Raw genomic sequence first — 14788 nt, 5'->3', positions numbered from 1 at the left:
CCCCCCCCCTCCCGCCTCTAACATAGCGGTCTCAAACTCTGCGGTCCGCAGTCTGGCCGGTTCCCTTACTGAAGTTATTCTTCAGTCCCTTGCTGAAGTTATTTTTGAGTTCAAAGCCACAGCGGCAGCTCCTCTCATGAGCCGCACCTACGTCAGAAGCCTCTCTGACATCACGGGCAGGGTCCGAGACAGAAAGAAAGACAGACAGGGGGCCAGGAAGAGAGACAAGACAGAAAGAAAGACAGCAGGAGGGAGAGAGATAGAAAGATAGACAGCGGGAGGGAGAGAGACAGGAAGAAAGAGACGGGCAGGGAGAGAGACAGAAAGAAAGACAGACAGACATATATTCTAGCACTCATTAATATAACGGGGCTTAAACACTAGTAATAATATAAAATGAAACTCAAAATTGAAAAGGGTTTTTTGTCCATCCATGGGCAGTTTCCTTTTTGTTTTGTTAAACAACCCATAGCCTTCCAATTGTGAGGACTTGTAATCCTGCCTCTCTGAAAACTAAGTCACTTTTCTGTAACAGTTGTGCTCCATGGACAACAGGATAGTTATATTCTCATTTCCTCTTATCTCTTCTTGGAACTGTATTCCAATTAAGCTTTTCTCCGGAGACAATCAGGGAAGATGCAGGCACACTTGAAGGTGAAGTCCTCTGACTGAGCCTAAGTGCTGGTACTCTCCCCTAGGTATGGTAAAGTTTTACCTTAGAGGCACATGCAGGTGTCTTACCTCTGAAGCCCCTCCCCTCGGAACATTAGTTTTTTATTTTACCGCTCTTAGAAAGTCGTAGCTCTCCCCTCTCTCTTGGACAGTTTAAAAAAAAAAAACCAAAAAACAAGCTCATATCTTTACACCACGCAAACCATTCATTTCTTTTATTCAGAACAAATTAAACCTTGTGCGGGTTTTTCTTCAAGAAAATTGCCACTTTCTTTTTCTCTTCAAAAAAAACCAACCTGAAGTAACATAAAACAACCAATACCAGCTTCTTTTCACTGCCATGAGTATCTTCATCTCCTTCCTGGCAAATGCAGCGAAAACTAGGACCCTGCAGACACTTTACTTCAAGTCTCGCGATGTCCTCCAACTCATCAGCGGCACTGCGCGCCAACAGTGTTTCAAAGACTTCCAGCCTATACTCGCTGTTGGAAGCCTCTCAGGGCCCAAGTCCAGTACCGCCGAGGGTGGGCAGCGTACTACTGTCTCCGTCTCACGTTGCTGTTCAGGTACCAGCAGAGATTGAAGCAGTACTGCCGAAGCAGCCGGTGGCCAGGCTATCTACTCCTTCTGCACCAGCTTCAACAAGAGCAGCTCCAGCCTCTCAAACAGACCTCCCACTCTAAAGGTAAACCGGGAAAGGCTCCCGTAGGCTCAGCTCCAGCCCTGCAGTCCTCTCCTGGCAAGAAACAGTCATCGCTTCAAACTGTGAGTATTTCAAAACCCTCTAAAGTAGCGTCAAAATCTAAAAGAATTGCCTTTCAGGAGTCCTCAGCTCAGGACCCTATTCCAGCAAAACGGCTTTCCAGCAGTACTATCCACGCAGACACTTTGTTCCTTATAACAAACCACCTTTTCTAAAATCACAAGGTGCTGCTTGAACTGAAAACAATTAACTACATCCCAGATTCCTCCGCTTAAACCTAATCCTAGTTTATGACAAATTACCTGTGGGGGGGGGGGGGGGGGGGCGGCTAACTCACTTTCTCTCAGCATGGCAGCAAATCACGATGGACAAATGGATCCTCACCATCATATCTCAAGGATACTTCCTCAACTTCCTTTCTCACTATCCAGCTAACCATCCTCCTCCTCCATCCATCATACCTCCTCAGCACATTCCACAACTTTCCGAGGAGCTATCTCTTCTTCTTCAATCCAATGCCATCGAAGAAGTATAACACCATCAAGCAAATCTAGAGTTTTATTCCAGATTTTTTTCTAATCCCAAAGACAACTCAAGGTCTTCGTCCTATTCTCGACCTTCGCCCACTAAATGGCTGCCTCAAAAGAGAAAAGTTCAGAATGATTTCTCTTCCAGCCATTCTAACGCTCCTCAGAAAAAACGATTGGTTAGCTGCCCTGGACCTCAAGGATGCCTACACCCACGTTCCTATTCATCACGCACACTGGAAATTCCTTCGGTTCAAATTTCTCAGCAACCACTACCAATACAAGGTCTTGCCTTTTGACCTTTCCTCAGCACCTCGAGTCTTCACAAAGTGTCAAGCGGTAGTAGCTGCCTATCTGCAGAGACACAATCATGCAGTCTTTCCATACCTAGACAACTGGCTTCTCGTAGCACATTCCGAGGAACAGTTGCGACCCATCATTCACTTCACCATTCAAACCTTGCAAGATCTTGGTTTTCTCATCAACTTCCAGAAGTCATAATTCATACCAGTTCACTCCCTCACATATATTGGAGCAAGCATCAATACAGTTACAGCAGATAATCAGGTTAGTTTTCCATCTCAGTCATCTCGAATTACAGCAAGAAACATACGCCTACTGGGTCATAAGGCTGCATCCCTATCCCTGGTGCCCCATGCAAGAATTCACATGCGTCCTCTCCAATGGCACCTCAAGTTGCACTGGAATCAGCGTGTCCAACTGCTTTCCACAAACATTCCCCTTCTAGTGCACATCAAGGCTTCACTTCTATGGTGGGCTCAATCCCCTTTCCTAAAAGAGGGTTGCCCATTTGAACCTCTTCCCCCTCAACTCACCATCACAACGGATGCTTCCACCAAGGGCTGGGGAGCACATTTAGATCAAATGCAAACTCAAGGTCAATGGACATCGACAGAGACACATCTTCACATAAATCACTTGGAACTTCTAGCAATCTACTATGCTCCTTAAGCTTTCAGTTCTTTCTTTCTCAGTCGACGGATTCTAATTCAAACAGACAACCAAGTTGCGATGGTTTATGTGAACAAGCAAGGGGGATCCAGTTCCCTCCGTCTTTGCAGAGAAGCTTACTGTCTTTGGACCATTGCGCTTTCGCTTCACATAGACTTGCATGCGATTTACATCCCAGGAGAAGACAACACCCTTGTGGATTTGCTCAGCAGGAAACCCGACCCACACGAGTGGACGTTAAACCCAGCCGTGCTTCATCATCTGTTCCAGCTGTGGGGAACCCCACTGATAGACTTGTTTGCTACTCAGGAAAATACACAATGTCAAAGGTTTTGCTCTTTACACCCAGTTCCACAGGCCATCGCAAGAGATGCATTTTCCATTCCATGGAGCCAACATCTCCTTTATGTCTTTCCTCCAGTTCCTCTCATTTCCAGGGTCCTTCTCAATGCCCTCAAGGACAAGGCTCACTTAATCCTCATTGCCTCTTGTTGGCCCAAACAAATCTGGTATCCTCTACTCCAGGACCTTCTTGATGCTCCACCTTGTCCGTTGGGGCATCATCCTTCTCTACTCTCACAACACAACAGTCATCTGCTGCAGCCCAACCTTCGCAGCCTCAACTTCACAGCGTGGAAATTGAGACATCCATCTTAGACAGTTTTCCAGTCTCCAAATCAGTAAAAACTGTACTTCTTGCAGCCAGATGTCCTTCAACTAGAAAGTCTTATCAGTCCAAATGGAAACGCTTCTCAATTTGGGCAGCATCTCAATCTCAGGATCCTCTCCAATGTTCTGTCCCTTCCCTCTTAACCTATTTATTGCACTTACCCGAGTCTGGCCTGAAATCCAACTCGGTCAGATTTCACCTCAGCGATTTCAACATATCATCATCATGTTGATGGTAAACCTATTTCTCAACACCCCTTGGTTGCTCGTTTTCTAAGAGGACTCTCCAATCTCAGACTGCCACTCAGAGACCCTCCTCCTTCATGGAATCTTAATATTGTCCTGGATCAACTCATGTCAGCTCCCTTTGAACCTCTGGGATATGCTTCCTTGGGATTTCTTACTTGGAAAGTATCATTTTTAACAGCACTGACTTCGTCCAGAAAAGTCAGTGAACTTCAGACTTTAGTAATATACTATCCTTATCTTCAATTTTTTCCAACGAAAGTACGGATGAGGACACATCCAAAGTTCCTTCCAAATGTGGGTATGGACTTTCATTTAAACCAAACCATAACCTTACCATCTTTTTTCCCTCATGATTCTCCAGCGGAGGAAACCCTTCACACGTTGGGTTGCAGACGTGCATTACTTTTTTACCTAAAGTGAACTGCTGATTTTTGTACAACAAATCAGCTTTTTGTCTCTTTCAACCCTTCTACCCAGAGTCAACCAGTTGCTAAAAGAACGATATCCACATGGATTGCGCATTGTATCTCTTTCTGTTATAAACAAGCCAAGATGCCATCTCCTGGCATGGTAGGAGCACATAAAGTTCGTGCTATGGCTTCCTCAGTGGCACATCTTCACTCCATTCCCATTCAGGACATTTGTAATGCTGCTACATAGTCGTCAGTTCATACGTTTTTCAAACATTATTATTTAGACCACAGCTTAGCTCAGGATACCCAATTTGGACAATCTATTTGCAATCTGATAAGTTCCACCTCCTGCCTTTTACTTAAGCTTGGGACTCACCTTCAAGTTTGCCTGCATCTCCCCTGCTTGTCTTCGGAGAAAGTGCAGTTGCTTACCTATAAAAGGTGTTCTCTGTAGACAGCAGGGGAATGCAGCCACACTTGCCCTCAGTTCTCATTTTTTAGCTAGAGGACAAAACTAACATTCCAAGGGGAGGGGCTTCAGAGGTAACACACCTGCACGTGCCACTAAAGCAAAACTTTACCATACCTAGGGGAGAGTACCGGCACTTAGGCTCAGTCAGAGAACTTCACTTTCAAGTGTGGCTGCATTCCCCTGCTGTCTACGGAGAACACCTGTTTCAGTTAAGCAACTGCGCTATCTCAATTGAGAAGTTCCCACACAGTGAGAGAAATGCACAGCTGCATTAGACTCAGATGGGCTAATATTTAAAAGCACTTATCCAGACAACAACACATGCTATTCAAATAAGTGCTGCTGACCGGAATAGTGCATTTGAATATCCTTATAGATCGCCTCTGCACTATGCAGCTATGGAGCGATTCTACAACTGGGCGCCTCAGTTTAGGCACTCAGATCACAGTGGTAGGATCCTATTCTATAAAGGAATCTGGGCAGCCAGGCTCCATTATAGAATTCTAGCATAACCTAGTATTGGCACTAGAGCTGCCCTATTCAGGGAAAACAATTTGATTCAATTTGGCTTATTGAATTGATTTTTTGATTTGATTAGCTTTCAATGACACAGCTTTTTAAGTTTAAAGTTGAATCAATTTTTATTGTAAAATTAAACAAGCCAGATTAATACAGATTGATGCTGCATAGTCAATGCTAACAGAAAACTGTCTTTTTCATACACACAGAACAAAGATATACCCTCACCCAGTACGGAAAAAGTAATCACAAACTAAAGATAGAAATATGTAGACAAAAGTTAAACTAAACTTCCAAGAAGCCAGACTCTGCATACAATGCAACACCACAGAAATACTGTCCCCTAATACTGTGCAAAATATAAAGAAAGCTGATGTAAATTTGAAAAAACTGACAAATAACAATCACCACTTTGCAAATTAACAAATAGAAATAAAACAAAAATGGAAAATAAGAAAATACCATCTTATTGGACTAATTCATTTTTTAATTAGCTTTCAGAGGTCAAAACCTTATTCTTCAGGTCAGTACAGTATACTGCTGTCCTGATTAGTAAAAGATGTATTAAAATTAGTTTGATAAATGTTTTGAAATAGAAAATGGAATTATTATTTTTATCAATACAGTTACAATAAAGCAATAAAAAATATTTTTCTACCTTTTGTCATTTCTACTTTAGTCATCCTCTTCATTCTCTTCTTTCCATCCAGCGTCTGTCCTCTCCCTTCCATGCATCTGCCCTCTCTCTCTCTGCCCCTTCCATTATCCACTGTATCTCCATCCCTCCCTCTGAGGCTCTGCTTCTCCTATCCAGCTTTTTCCTCTCTGTTCTCTTTCTCCTTCTACACCCCTCATCCCAGGGCAAGCATCTTTCTCTTTTGTTCTCTCCATTTGTGGATTTAACATCTTTCCCACTCTTTTCTCTTAATTTTTTTCACTCTCTAGTTCTCTTTTCCCTCTGCTCTTCCAGCTCCCCTGTCTCAGCATTTCTTTCTTTTTTCCTCCCATTCTTCCCCACTGCCTTATCTAATCTATCTCTTGTCTCCAGACCATCTCCTGCCCTGTAGTAAAGCATCTCCTCCCCCCCCCCGAGATTTGGCACCCTTCATCCATGTCCTCCTGAGGTTTAATAACTCCCCCTATTCCCTTTCCCTCCCTCCCTCACTTGCTCTCTTTTTTTGTCACCCTCCACCCTCCCCCCCCATCATTGGCAGAGCAGCCTTTGCTGTTCTTGCCAGCATTGGGCCTTCCTCTCTGCCAGGTCCTGATACTTCCTGTTTCCATTAAGACAGGACCTAGCAAAAAGGAAGGCCCAACACTGGCAAGAGCAGCATGTTGTGAAGGCTGCCGCCATGGAGAAGTTCCTGGGACCATGACGTCACTGGGCCTCAATGAATCGGAAAGGCTGATTTTTTCCCCAGATTGAATTGATTCAACCAAAGTGAATCAGGAATTGGGCAGCTATAATTGGCACACCCACCATTTAGGCCTCCACAGTCAGACTAGATATAAAGCTGGCATAAGTGCAAGTGTTTCAATGCAGTGATACATGTTGTTTACAATAATCTGTAAATTACATGTGTAAGTGGGAGTTTGCCCATGTCCTGGGATTATTTGAATAGGAATTGAAAAAAGCTAAAAATATTGTGTAATGCCTCTGTAGATCCATAATGCAACTGCACCTTGTGCATTAGAGTGACCTGAACTGAACACATCTCAAAAAGGATATAGAAGAGATAGAAAAGGTTCAGAGAAGTAGTAGTAGTAGAAGGCTGACACAATGATAAAGGGATGGAACACCTCTCTAATGAAAAGGCTAAAAGGGTTAGGGCTCTTCACCTTGGAAGAGACACAGCTGAGAGGGGATGAAACAGAAGTCTATAAAATTATAAGTGGGTGGAACAGTTAAACAGGGAATTAGCATGAAGCAGAAAAGAAATTATAGAAAGCACTTTTTCACATCACATATTTAAGCTATGGAATTTATTGCTAGAGGACATGATCAAAACAATTAGCATAATAGGTTCAAAAGAGGATTAGCATAGATTCAAAAGAGGATTGGTCAAATTTCTGGAAGTAGGTGAGAAAGCCATCACTTAGCCCTTGACATGAGCTAAGAGAAATCTGACTTTTTTGAGATCTGCCAGGTATGTGTGACCCAAGACCAGCCACTGTTGGAGACCAAATGCTGGGCTCAGTGAACCTTGCTCTGACTCAGAATGGCTTCTTATGAAGCAACATTAAAACTTACTATTATTGCAGGAAACACATTCTTATCCTTTATTTGGGAGAAATGAGAGAGAGTGGTACCAGTTTCACTAACCCTCATTCAGTTTTTGATCTAATAAACTTCTTTTTGCCAAGTACTGGTTTCAGACCTTACAACAGGGGCCCTGTGTTTAAAACTATTTGGATGTCAGTACATCATGCTTCAGCCTGCTAATCCTCACCTTGATGTTATAATGTCTTGTGCCCTGGGCTTTCACCCAAGCCGATTACAAAAGTGGGAAATTTTATAATTACACTGATGCATAATTAGCATGTGTACAATTTTCTTTGTGTGGCTACTAGCAAATCTTCAAAACAAAAATGTGTATATAATTTCACTTTGAAAATTACCCCAGGGAATTTTTGCACATATTTTCATCTGCTTATTGGTATACCCAAATTTCCCTGATTTTTTTACATGTGAAGCTAATCCCTCCTCAAACCTACTTCTCAGGACCACAGACCAACAACATACCTGTCATGCAAACAAACAAGACTTATGGTATATCAATAGAGATTTCTCAGTGTTGACCGAGGATAGTGAGAAGTCCTTGTCTCGAGTAAAATGTTGTGGAAAGCCCTCCTAAACAAATGGTCATTGAACTGTTTATGAAGGAGGCTGGATCAGAGTTGAGTTGTAACTCAGAAGGCAACAAATTCCATAAGAATGGACCAGAAACATAAAAAACTGAAGTCTTGTGTTGCTTCAAACTGTTTTTTCCCTGCTGGAAACATTTCTGCATTGTATTGTGGCTTCCTTGCACTGGATAAGGGTACTAGTATTATGTTATTCTGTAAATATATAAAATTTTTATAAAACAGTGGCATAGCCAAACAGCAAATTTTGGGTGGGCCTGAGCTCACAGTGGGTAGACATGTAATTAATTATAGAGCTTATTCCCAAAATTTGCTATGGACTTCAAGGGTTTTTGAAGTAAGCCCTTCAATTTTCTTTTTGCCTCCGCCTCTACTTCCCATTGTCCAACATCTCACCCTCCCACTTAAAACTGCTCCCCCCCACCTGTTTACCTTAGCATGTGTCTTCATTTACAGGAGTCGCTGCCTGTGGCTGACCCTGGAGCATTACCTTTGCCACTTTCTGCCTGTGTGGAAACATGAAGGTGTATCAGAGGGCAGGTCGCAACAGAGGGAAGGCTACAGGATCGGCTGCAGGTAGCATGGGTGAATCATTGATGGTAACCCCTATATACAAAGACATGTGTTAAGCTAGAATTGGGGGGGGGTAGAGGAAGATGTTGGTCCATGGGGGCCACCAATCATGGTGTTTACTTTACCCCCACCCCTTCAAATAATAGCCTTGATAATGGAGCATTGCTTCTGGTGGGCCCGTGCCTACCTTGACCTACTTGTGACATTGCCACTGGTATAAGGGTAAAGGTTTTTGTTTATCTGTGAACTGCTGTCTACATTATTGAAACCCATGGTTAGGCTAGTTTTCCTACATGGAAACTGAACTTATAATATCATGTTCTTTTTTAACTAGTATCATTGCCTGATAAAGTGTTATTAATATTATAGGTATCTGACTTGGGATGTTCCTCAGGAGACTATAGTAGTAAAGTCATTTCAAAAGAAACTCACAGCTTTGGAACAGCGGGTAAATATATTAAAACATTTTAGAAGGGATGTTCATAGTTTGAAGGTTCTTCTGCAAGCAGAAATCTGGAACAAGAACATTTACATTACTACTTAATATATTAAAGATAGGACTTTACAAATAACGTTAACCCTAATGAATTGTTGCTTTGTGGTTGAAAAAGGTAATTCTGTTAATAGCAAATATATGTATAACTTACACCAGTTTTCACATATTTCCCCCTTTGAAAATTACCGACTGAAACTCCATGCCCATATTTGCACCTACTATTTAGTACACATTAAATTTACAAGAAACTTGTCATTAAGTCCAAACCTTGTCTGCTTGTCATGGGTAAAATACTGAAATGGCATTACATACAGTACCTTGGGCTATATAGGGATACATTTCTTAGTAAACCATGAACATGCATAACTGTTTTATGTGCATAAATGATGTTTCTAGTGCAAAAGGCATATGAGTCTTGAACCAGTGAGTTATATATCTCTATTCATGAGTTGTGTAGAAAGAATAATTACATTTTTTCTCTCTCAGCTCTACCCCATGCATCATGGGGTTGTGCTTTAGCCCCTCAGTTTCTCCTTTCTGATCTGCTGTGATTCTGGTTTACTATTTTCAGGTTTTTATCTGGATTTTGAGGTTTCTCAGTGCTCCAGAAGTACTATTACTCTGCCTGGGAGAAAACACAGACTCTAGATCAAAAATCTATATCTGGGAGGGCAATCCTTTTAGAGGGCACCTACCTGGCCAGCCTGCTTTAATGATTATGGTAGCTTGGGGGACCGTTCCTCTGTAGCAAGGCTTGCTCCTGGTTGTTCTCGGAACTTGTGCACAAGTTGTGTGGCCCTGTGTCAGTCCTGACAACTTTATTGGCTGCTTGCTTCATCCCCCCTGCTGAAGATGCATGTGGGGGTCTGGGTTATCAGGGTTGGACTGGCAACCCGAAGACACAAGCATTTGAATTATGTTTACATGCTTGTCTGAGGCAAGATTCTTCTCCATACCCCATCTGCTGTTTCAGCTAATGCAGGCATAGTGCCAAAATAACTGAGTAAATTGCAGTTTCGGTAGTTTCTGGGGCTTAGTATAGGGTCCCCCACCTCCAAAAACCCTTTCCCTGAATTTTTTGAACTTTTATTCAGCTCTCCCGGGCTGGTTTTTGGTGCCGGAATGCTAATGCAGTAGCCATCTTGGATTTCCTGATTTGATGTTTAAAGCCTCTATCTGCCTTAAAAACCTAATGTTTTGGATTAAAATCAATAGAGATGGACTCCTCAGTCTGTCTTACCCCTCTTCTCTAACTCTCAGTGGAGCTCCAGGGTAGTTATCAAGAGATCCTATGATGGTTATGGTGAAAAAAGTCCATGATCCTGAGGGCCCTTCCAGATATCACAATCCTCAAAGTGGCCCTAGAGCCAGGAAATTCCATTCACTCTTTACCCAAAAGTCTCTCACAATAAGCGATTTGTTGAAATAGGACTAGCACAAAAATATGCAAATCAGTTTCTATATGATCAAAATGCAAATTCAGTTTGGCGTTCACCCTGGCATTCAGGATCTTTGGAAGCCCCCCCAAAAAACCAGGGCCACCAAAAGTGTCTCATGCTTTTTCCAGCTTTGCTTGGAATCCCATTGGGCATATCTGCCTATTGGTGATGTGGACACTGCAGACTATAACCTTCCCCTCCTCTTCCTCTGTTTCTCAAAGGGTCAAGGTAGAGAGAAAAAGTCACCACCCACTTGAACCATTTCGGGGCTCACCACCCCATGGCTCTCTCCCCTGAGAAAACCCAAGGTGGGGGGGGGGTTTAAACATCTATCTCCATGTGCTCCTCAAGACTTTCCATCTCCCCTATTTCCATTCCAGGGTCCTCCTCCTCCTTCATATCACTGGACTCCCAATTACTGGATTACCTCTATTTTGGGGATACTTCCCTAGATGCATTCTTGAGTCTCTGATGTGGCTTATTGCCTCCCTTCTTAGGAGGAGGCCTCCCCCAGGGTTTCAGGGGTCTTCCTTGAAATTATCAGCTCGAGGATGAAAACTGTTGGGGTCCCCGTAAGAACCAGCGACGGCTCCGTAATCCTCAGGGGATGGGCTAGGATGGGTCTTCCCTTTTGGTTCTGATCTTGACCCCCTTCATCACACTCTTTGTTTACCAAGAAAGGTATCAAGAAAAATCTATAGGAATAAAAAGCCTTAGACAACTCACAAGTGTTGGGTAATATAACATATACTAGAATACTGTATGTGATGCTTATGTATCCTGCATCCAAATAGAATAATGTAATTGTTTCATCAACAACAAAAAGTTGGAGGAGGAATGACAGTGTGAATTCATAAATGTCAGTAATCTTTCTTGTCTAATGTAATGTAATTTCTGTTCTTCAGGCAGGCAGGCAACAACCTGGACTCTTGTATCTTGCTGTTTTCAAAATATTGCCACTGTCGTTGATGGGAATGCTGGAGATTAACAAAAATGTAAGAATATCTCTCACTCTGATTTAACAGTATGGGGTCAATTCAATACTACTACTATCTATTCAGTCGTGTCCGACCCTTGGATACTCTTTATGCCAGTCCTCACCATGCTTCCCTGTTTTCTACGGCTTCTTTCAATTGCTTGATGTTGAAAAGGTAACTAAAAGTTAGATGTCAAAAATGTGGTCACTTAGCTAGCATTCCCTAATGGCATATTTGGATGCCAAATCTGTCATAGAATACCAATGTAAGTCCACAGTAAGATGCCCGGCTTTTTAGCACGACCACTTATACCCTCTCTGTGGCTGGTGTAAATGGTAGCGCCTAAATGTGGCATTTGTGTATAAAATCAAGTATTCTATAAAGTGTGCACAAGATCAGTCAGAATACCCCTGATATGCCCAATCTCGCCCCATATTAACATCCTCTTTGCAGTTGAATGCGAGAGAAATTGGGTGCTCAGTTTACAGAATAGGGGCACAAGTCAGTTACTTGTGCAATTGCTAATTAGTGCTTGTTAACACCAGTTATTGATATTTCTTTCAATTAAATGCCTAATTAGTTAATCATGTTATTCATGTAACAGACCCTATTCTGTAACTGAGTGTGCAATTTCATGGCTAACTTTAGGCGCCATTTATAGATTTGGGTGGATGTACAGTATGTACAAAGCACATGTTTATCTGAGTTTTCTTCCTTTAAAAATTACAAATACAAAAATATCTAGCCCTTTACTTTCTTTTTGTATCCATTTTCAGAAGACTGGATCTCAACATACATATTAGATGTACTACCTAGTGTATTCTTTTAAAAATAAAATTACGAAAAGGACTGATCTAATAATCCAGCAAAAATACTTTGAGCTGCAGTCATTAGAGCCAGGTTTGATTCCCAGAATGAGCTACTTGAACTGGCAAGGATAGTGGACAGTGTAGGGAGAGTATTCACAGTTCCTGGAAGGGCATGTTCACTGTCATTCAACATGTATCCACAGGCAGATTCAGGTACTCATATTACCTTGTCTCATAAAGAACCACAATCAGTTCAACTTTTAAAGGTAGAATACAATATTGTACTTCATTAGATAATGTACCAAGTAGAAAAAAAATTACAAAGTACATCCATTATTTAGTTAGTTAGTTTTCTAGCCCGTCCTCCCATGGTAGCCCAGAATGGGTTGCAAAGATACATCCTTAGTAAAATTGACAGACATAACAAATTAAATCAAATAGATCCAAATTCAAATTTTTACATTCATGTCAAAATATCAAAGCAATGTGTATCCTAAAACAAAATAATTTTAAATTAAACTCCTTAGCCTTAAAAACCAGTTAATCCGGAAACATATATTTTCACAGCTTTGCGAAAAAACAACAAATTAATCTAATACAAGAAGGAAGTTGATTCCACAACTTTGTCATAAATTGTGAATACATTTTTTTTATGAGCACATTCAAGATGGAGTATTTTCACAGAAGGAATTAAAAAAAATGTTTCTGCTGTTAAGATTGGAATAACCACTTGGGATGATAAATAGGTAACTTTACCATCATATAGGGCCCCCTTTTATGAAACCATGTTAGGCTTTTTTATCACTGGCATAGCGATATTAACTCTGACACTCATAATAAGTCTATAAGCATTGGAGCTTTACCACTGTGGCGGGCTATGATAAAGCCTAATGTGCCTTCATAAAAGGCGAGGATAATTTGGAACTGTTTCATGAAAAATCTTAAAAGCTATCACTGAAACCTTAAAAAATACCTCTTTTTTTAAATTGAAAGCCAATGTACATCGCTGAAACAGAAGAAATATGATTAAAAGTACTAAGATTTTTCAGAAGTCTCACTGCTGCATGCTGTACCCTTTGTAAACGATGCAAATCTTTGTATGGTTACCCAACAAGCAAATTATTGCAATAATCCATGCATGACAAGACAAAAGCATACAACAATTAGACAAAGTTCTTTAGCATCTCTCCAGACCGATACTGCTTCACTGATGGGTAATAGCTCATCATGACCAGCAGGTGGAGACTGAGACAAATTCTTTTGACTAGTAGAAATAGCTATGCTTCCCTCCCATACCTCAATCTGCTCAGTCTCCAGCAGGTGTGGTGAGCTATTGCAGTCTTCCTTCTTTAGTGTTAGGGCTGTTAGAATTTGTGTAGTTGCCTTCTTGTCCCCGTCTGTGCCAGACTGAGCTTGGGGAGATCCTGTTTGGGGGTCTGTCTGACCTCAGGGGGTGTCGCACTCTAAAGGTCATGAGTTGAGTCCCTCCCTCCCCTTCTTCCACCTCCCCAAAATTTTGTAGAGATGCCTCAGCCATAAGCCTTTCCACCGATACCGGCAAGGCATATGGCTTAGAGAGCCAGTGGAAACTGTTCTGGGAAAAAAAAATCCTGAGGCAGTGCCAGTCTGAAGAGAGCTCTCTATTCTCTGTACTTGTAATTTTATTATTAACTGGCACCTTGTTATCTAGGTAGGTCACGTATTACGCAATGAGCACTTTTAAAGGGAAAAAGTGCTCATTTTGCTCCAGACGCGAGGTAGCTTCGGCCGGCCTGTGCTTGCAGTGTGTGCAGGCCACCATGAACGGGAATCTTCATCAGCTTCGGGTGCCGGCGAGCAGGGTTCCCCTTTGCAAGTACCTTGCACGCCGGCAGCTGACAGCGGGGAAGCCCAGACTTCCCCCGCTGCCCAAGCAGGGATCTCCTCAGCCGCCGACGGTCAGGGAAATAAAGTTTCCCTTATTGCTGATGCTGCTGGGGATTCCCTTACTGCTGCTGTTGGCTTGCCTGCTTTAGCAGCTGGGAAGGTTCAGGCATCTCGGCTGCTACAGGCCTTGGGGGTGTCTTTTTCAGCGGTATCTGCTCCATTTTTGGCAGGAACCACCTCCATTTTGTCTGCAGCCTCAGGTGACCATCCCCCTGTATTGGAGAGACAGGGGCAGGTTTCTGCTGGGTCCTCTGCTTTGGTAGTGAGTCCCATTGGGCCACTAGGGGGGTTTCCCCTGATTTTGTTTTTGCCTTGTGCAAGGCTTATTTTCAAGCAGCCGGGGGTCCTACTTCCACCCCTAGGAGTCTCGGGGCGGGGGGGAGGTTTCCCTCTGCGTCCATGCCGGTTCGGCCTCCCTCAGCTCCAGTCTTGTCCCCGTCTCTTCCTGTTTCGTCCAAGTGGCCGCGGGTCTCTTGGGACAATGATTTATTGTATGAGGAGCAGTTT

The 14788-nt window shown here is 42.5% G+C and overlaps 1 protein-coding gene across 4 annotated transcripts in view; it reads left to right on the top strand.

Annotated features, from left to right (window-relative positions):
- DCAF17 (DDB1 and CUL4 associated factor 17) overlaps positions 1–14788 on the top strand; it is a 99350-nt gene that overhangs the window by 24494 nt on the left and 60068 nt on the right. For all 4 annotated transcript variants that reach the window (XM_033947205.1, XM_033947206.1, XM_033947204.1 and 1 more), the window contains exons 6-7: positions 9004–9082; positions 11475–11564. In XM_033947205.1, coding sequence (XP_033803096.1) covers positions 9004–9082; positions 11475–11564 — 169 coding nt within the window. The remainder of the gene's footprint in view (positions 1–9003; positions 9083–11474; positions 11565–14788) is intronic.

Source organism: Geotrypetes seraphini, chromosome 5 (genome assembly GCF_902459505.1).
Source record: "Geotrypetes seraphini chromosome 5, aGeoSer1.1, whole genome shotgun sequence".
Classification (NCBI taxonomy): domain Eukaryota; kingdom Metazoa; phylum Chordata; class Amphibia; order Gymnophiona; family Dermophiidae; genus Geotrypetes; species Geotrypetes seraphini.
This window is presented reverse-complemented; position numbering and strand designations above follow the sequence as displayed.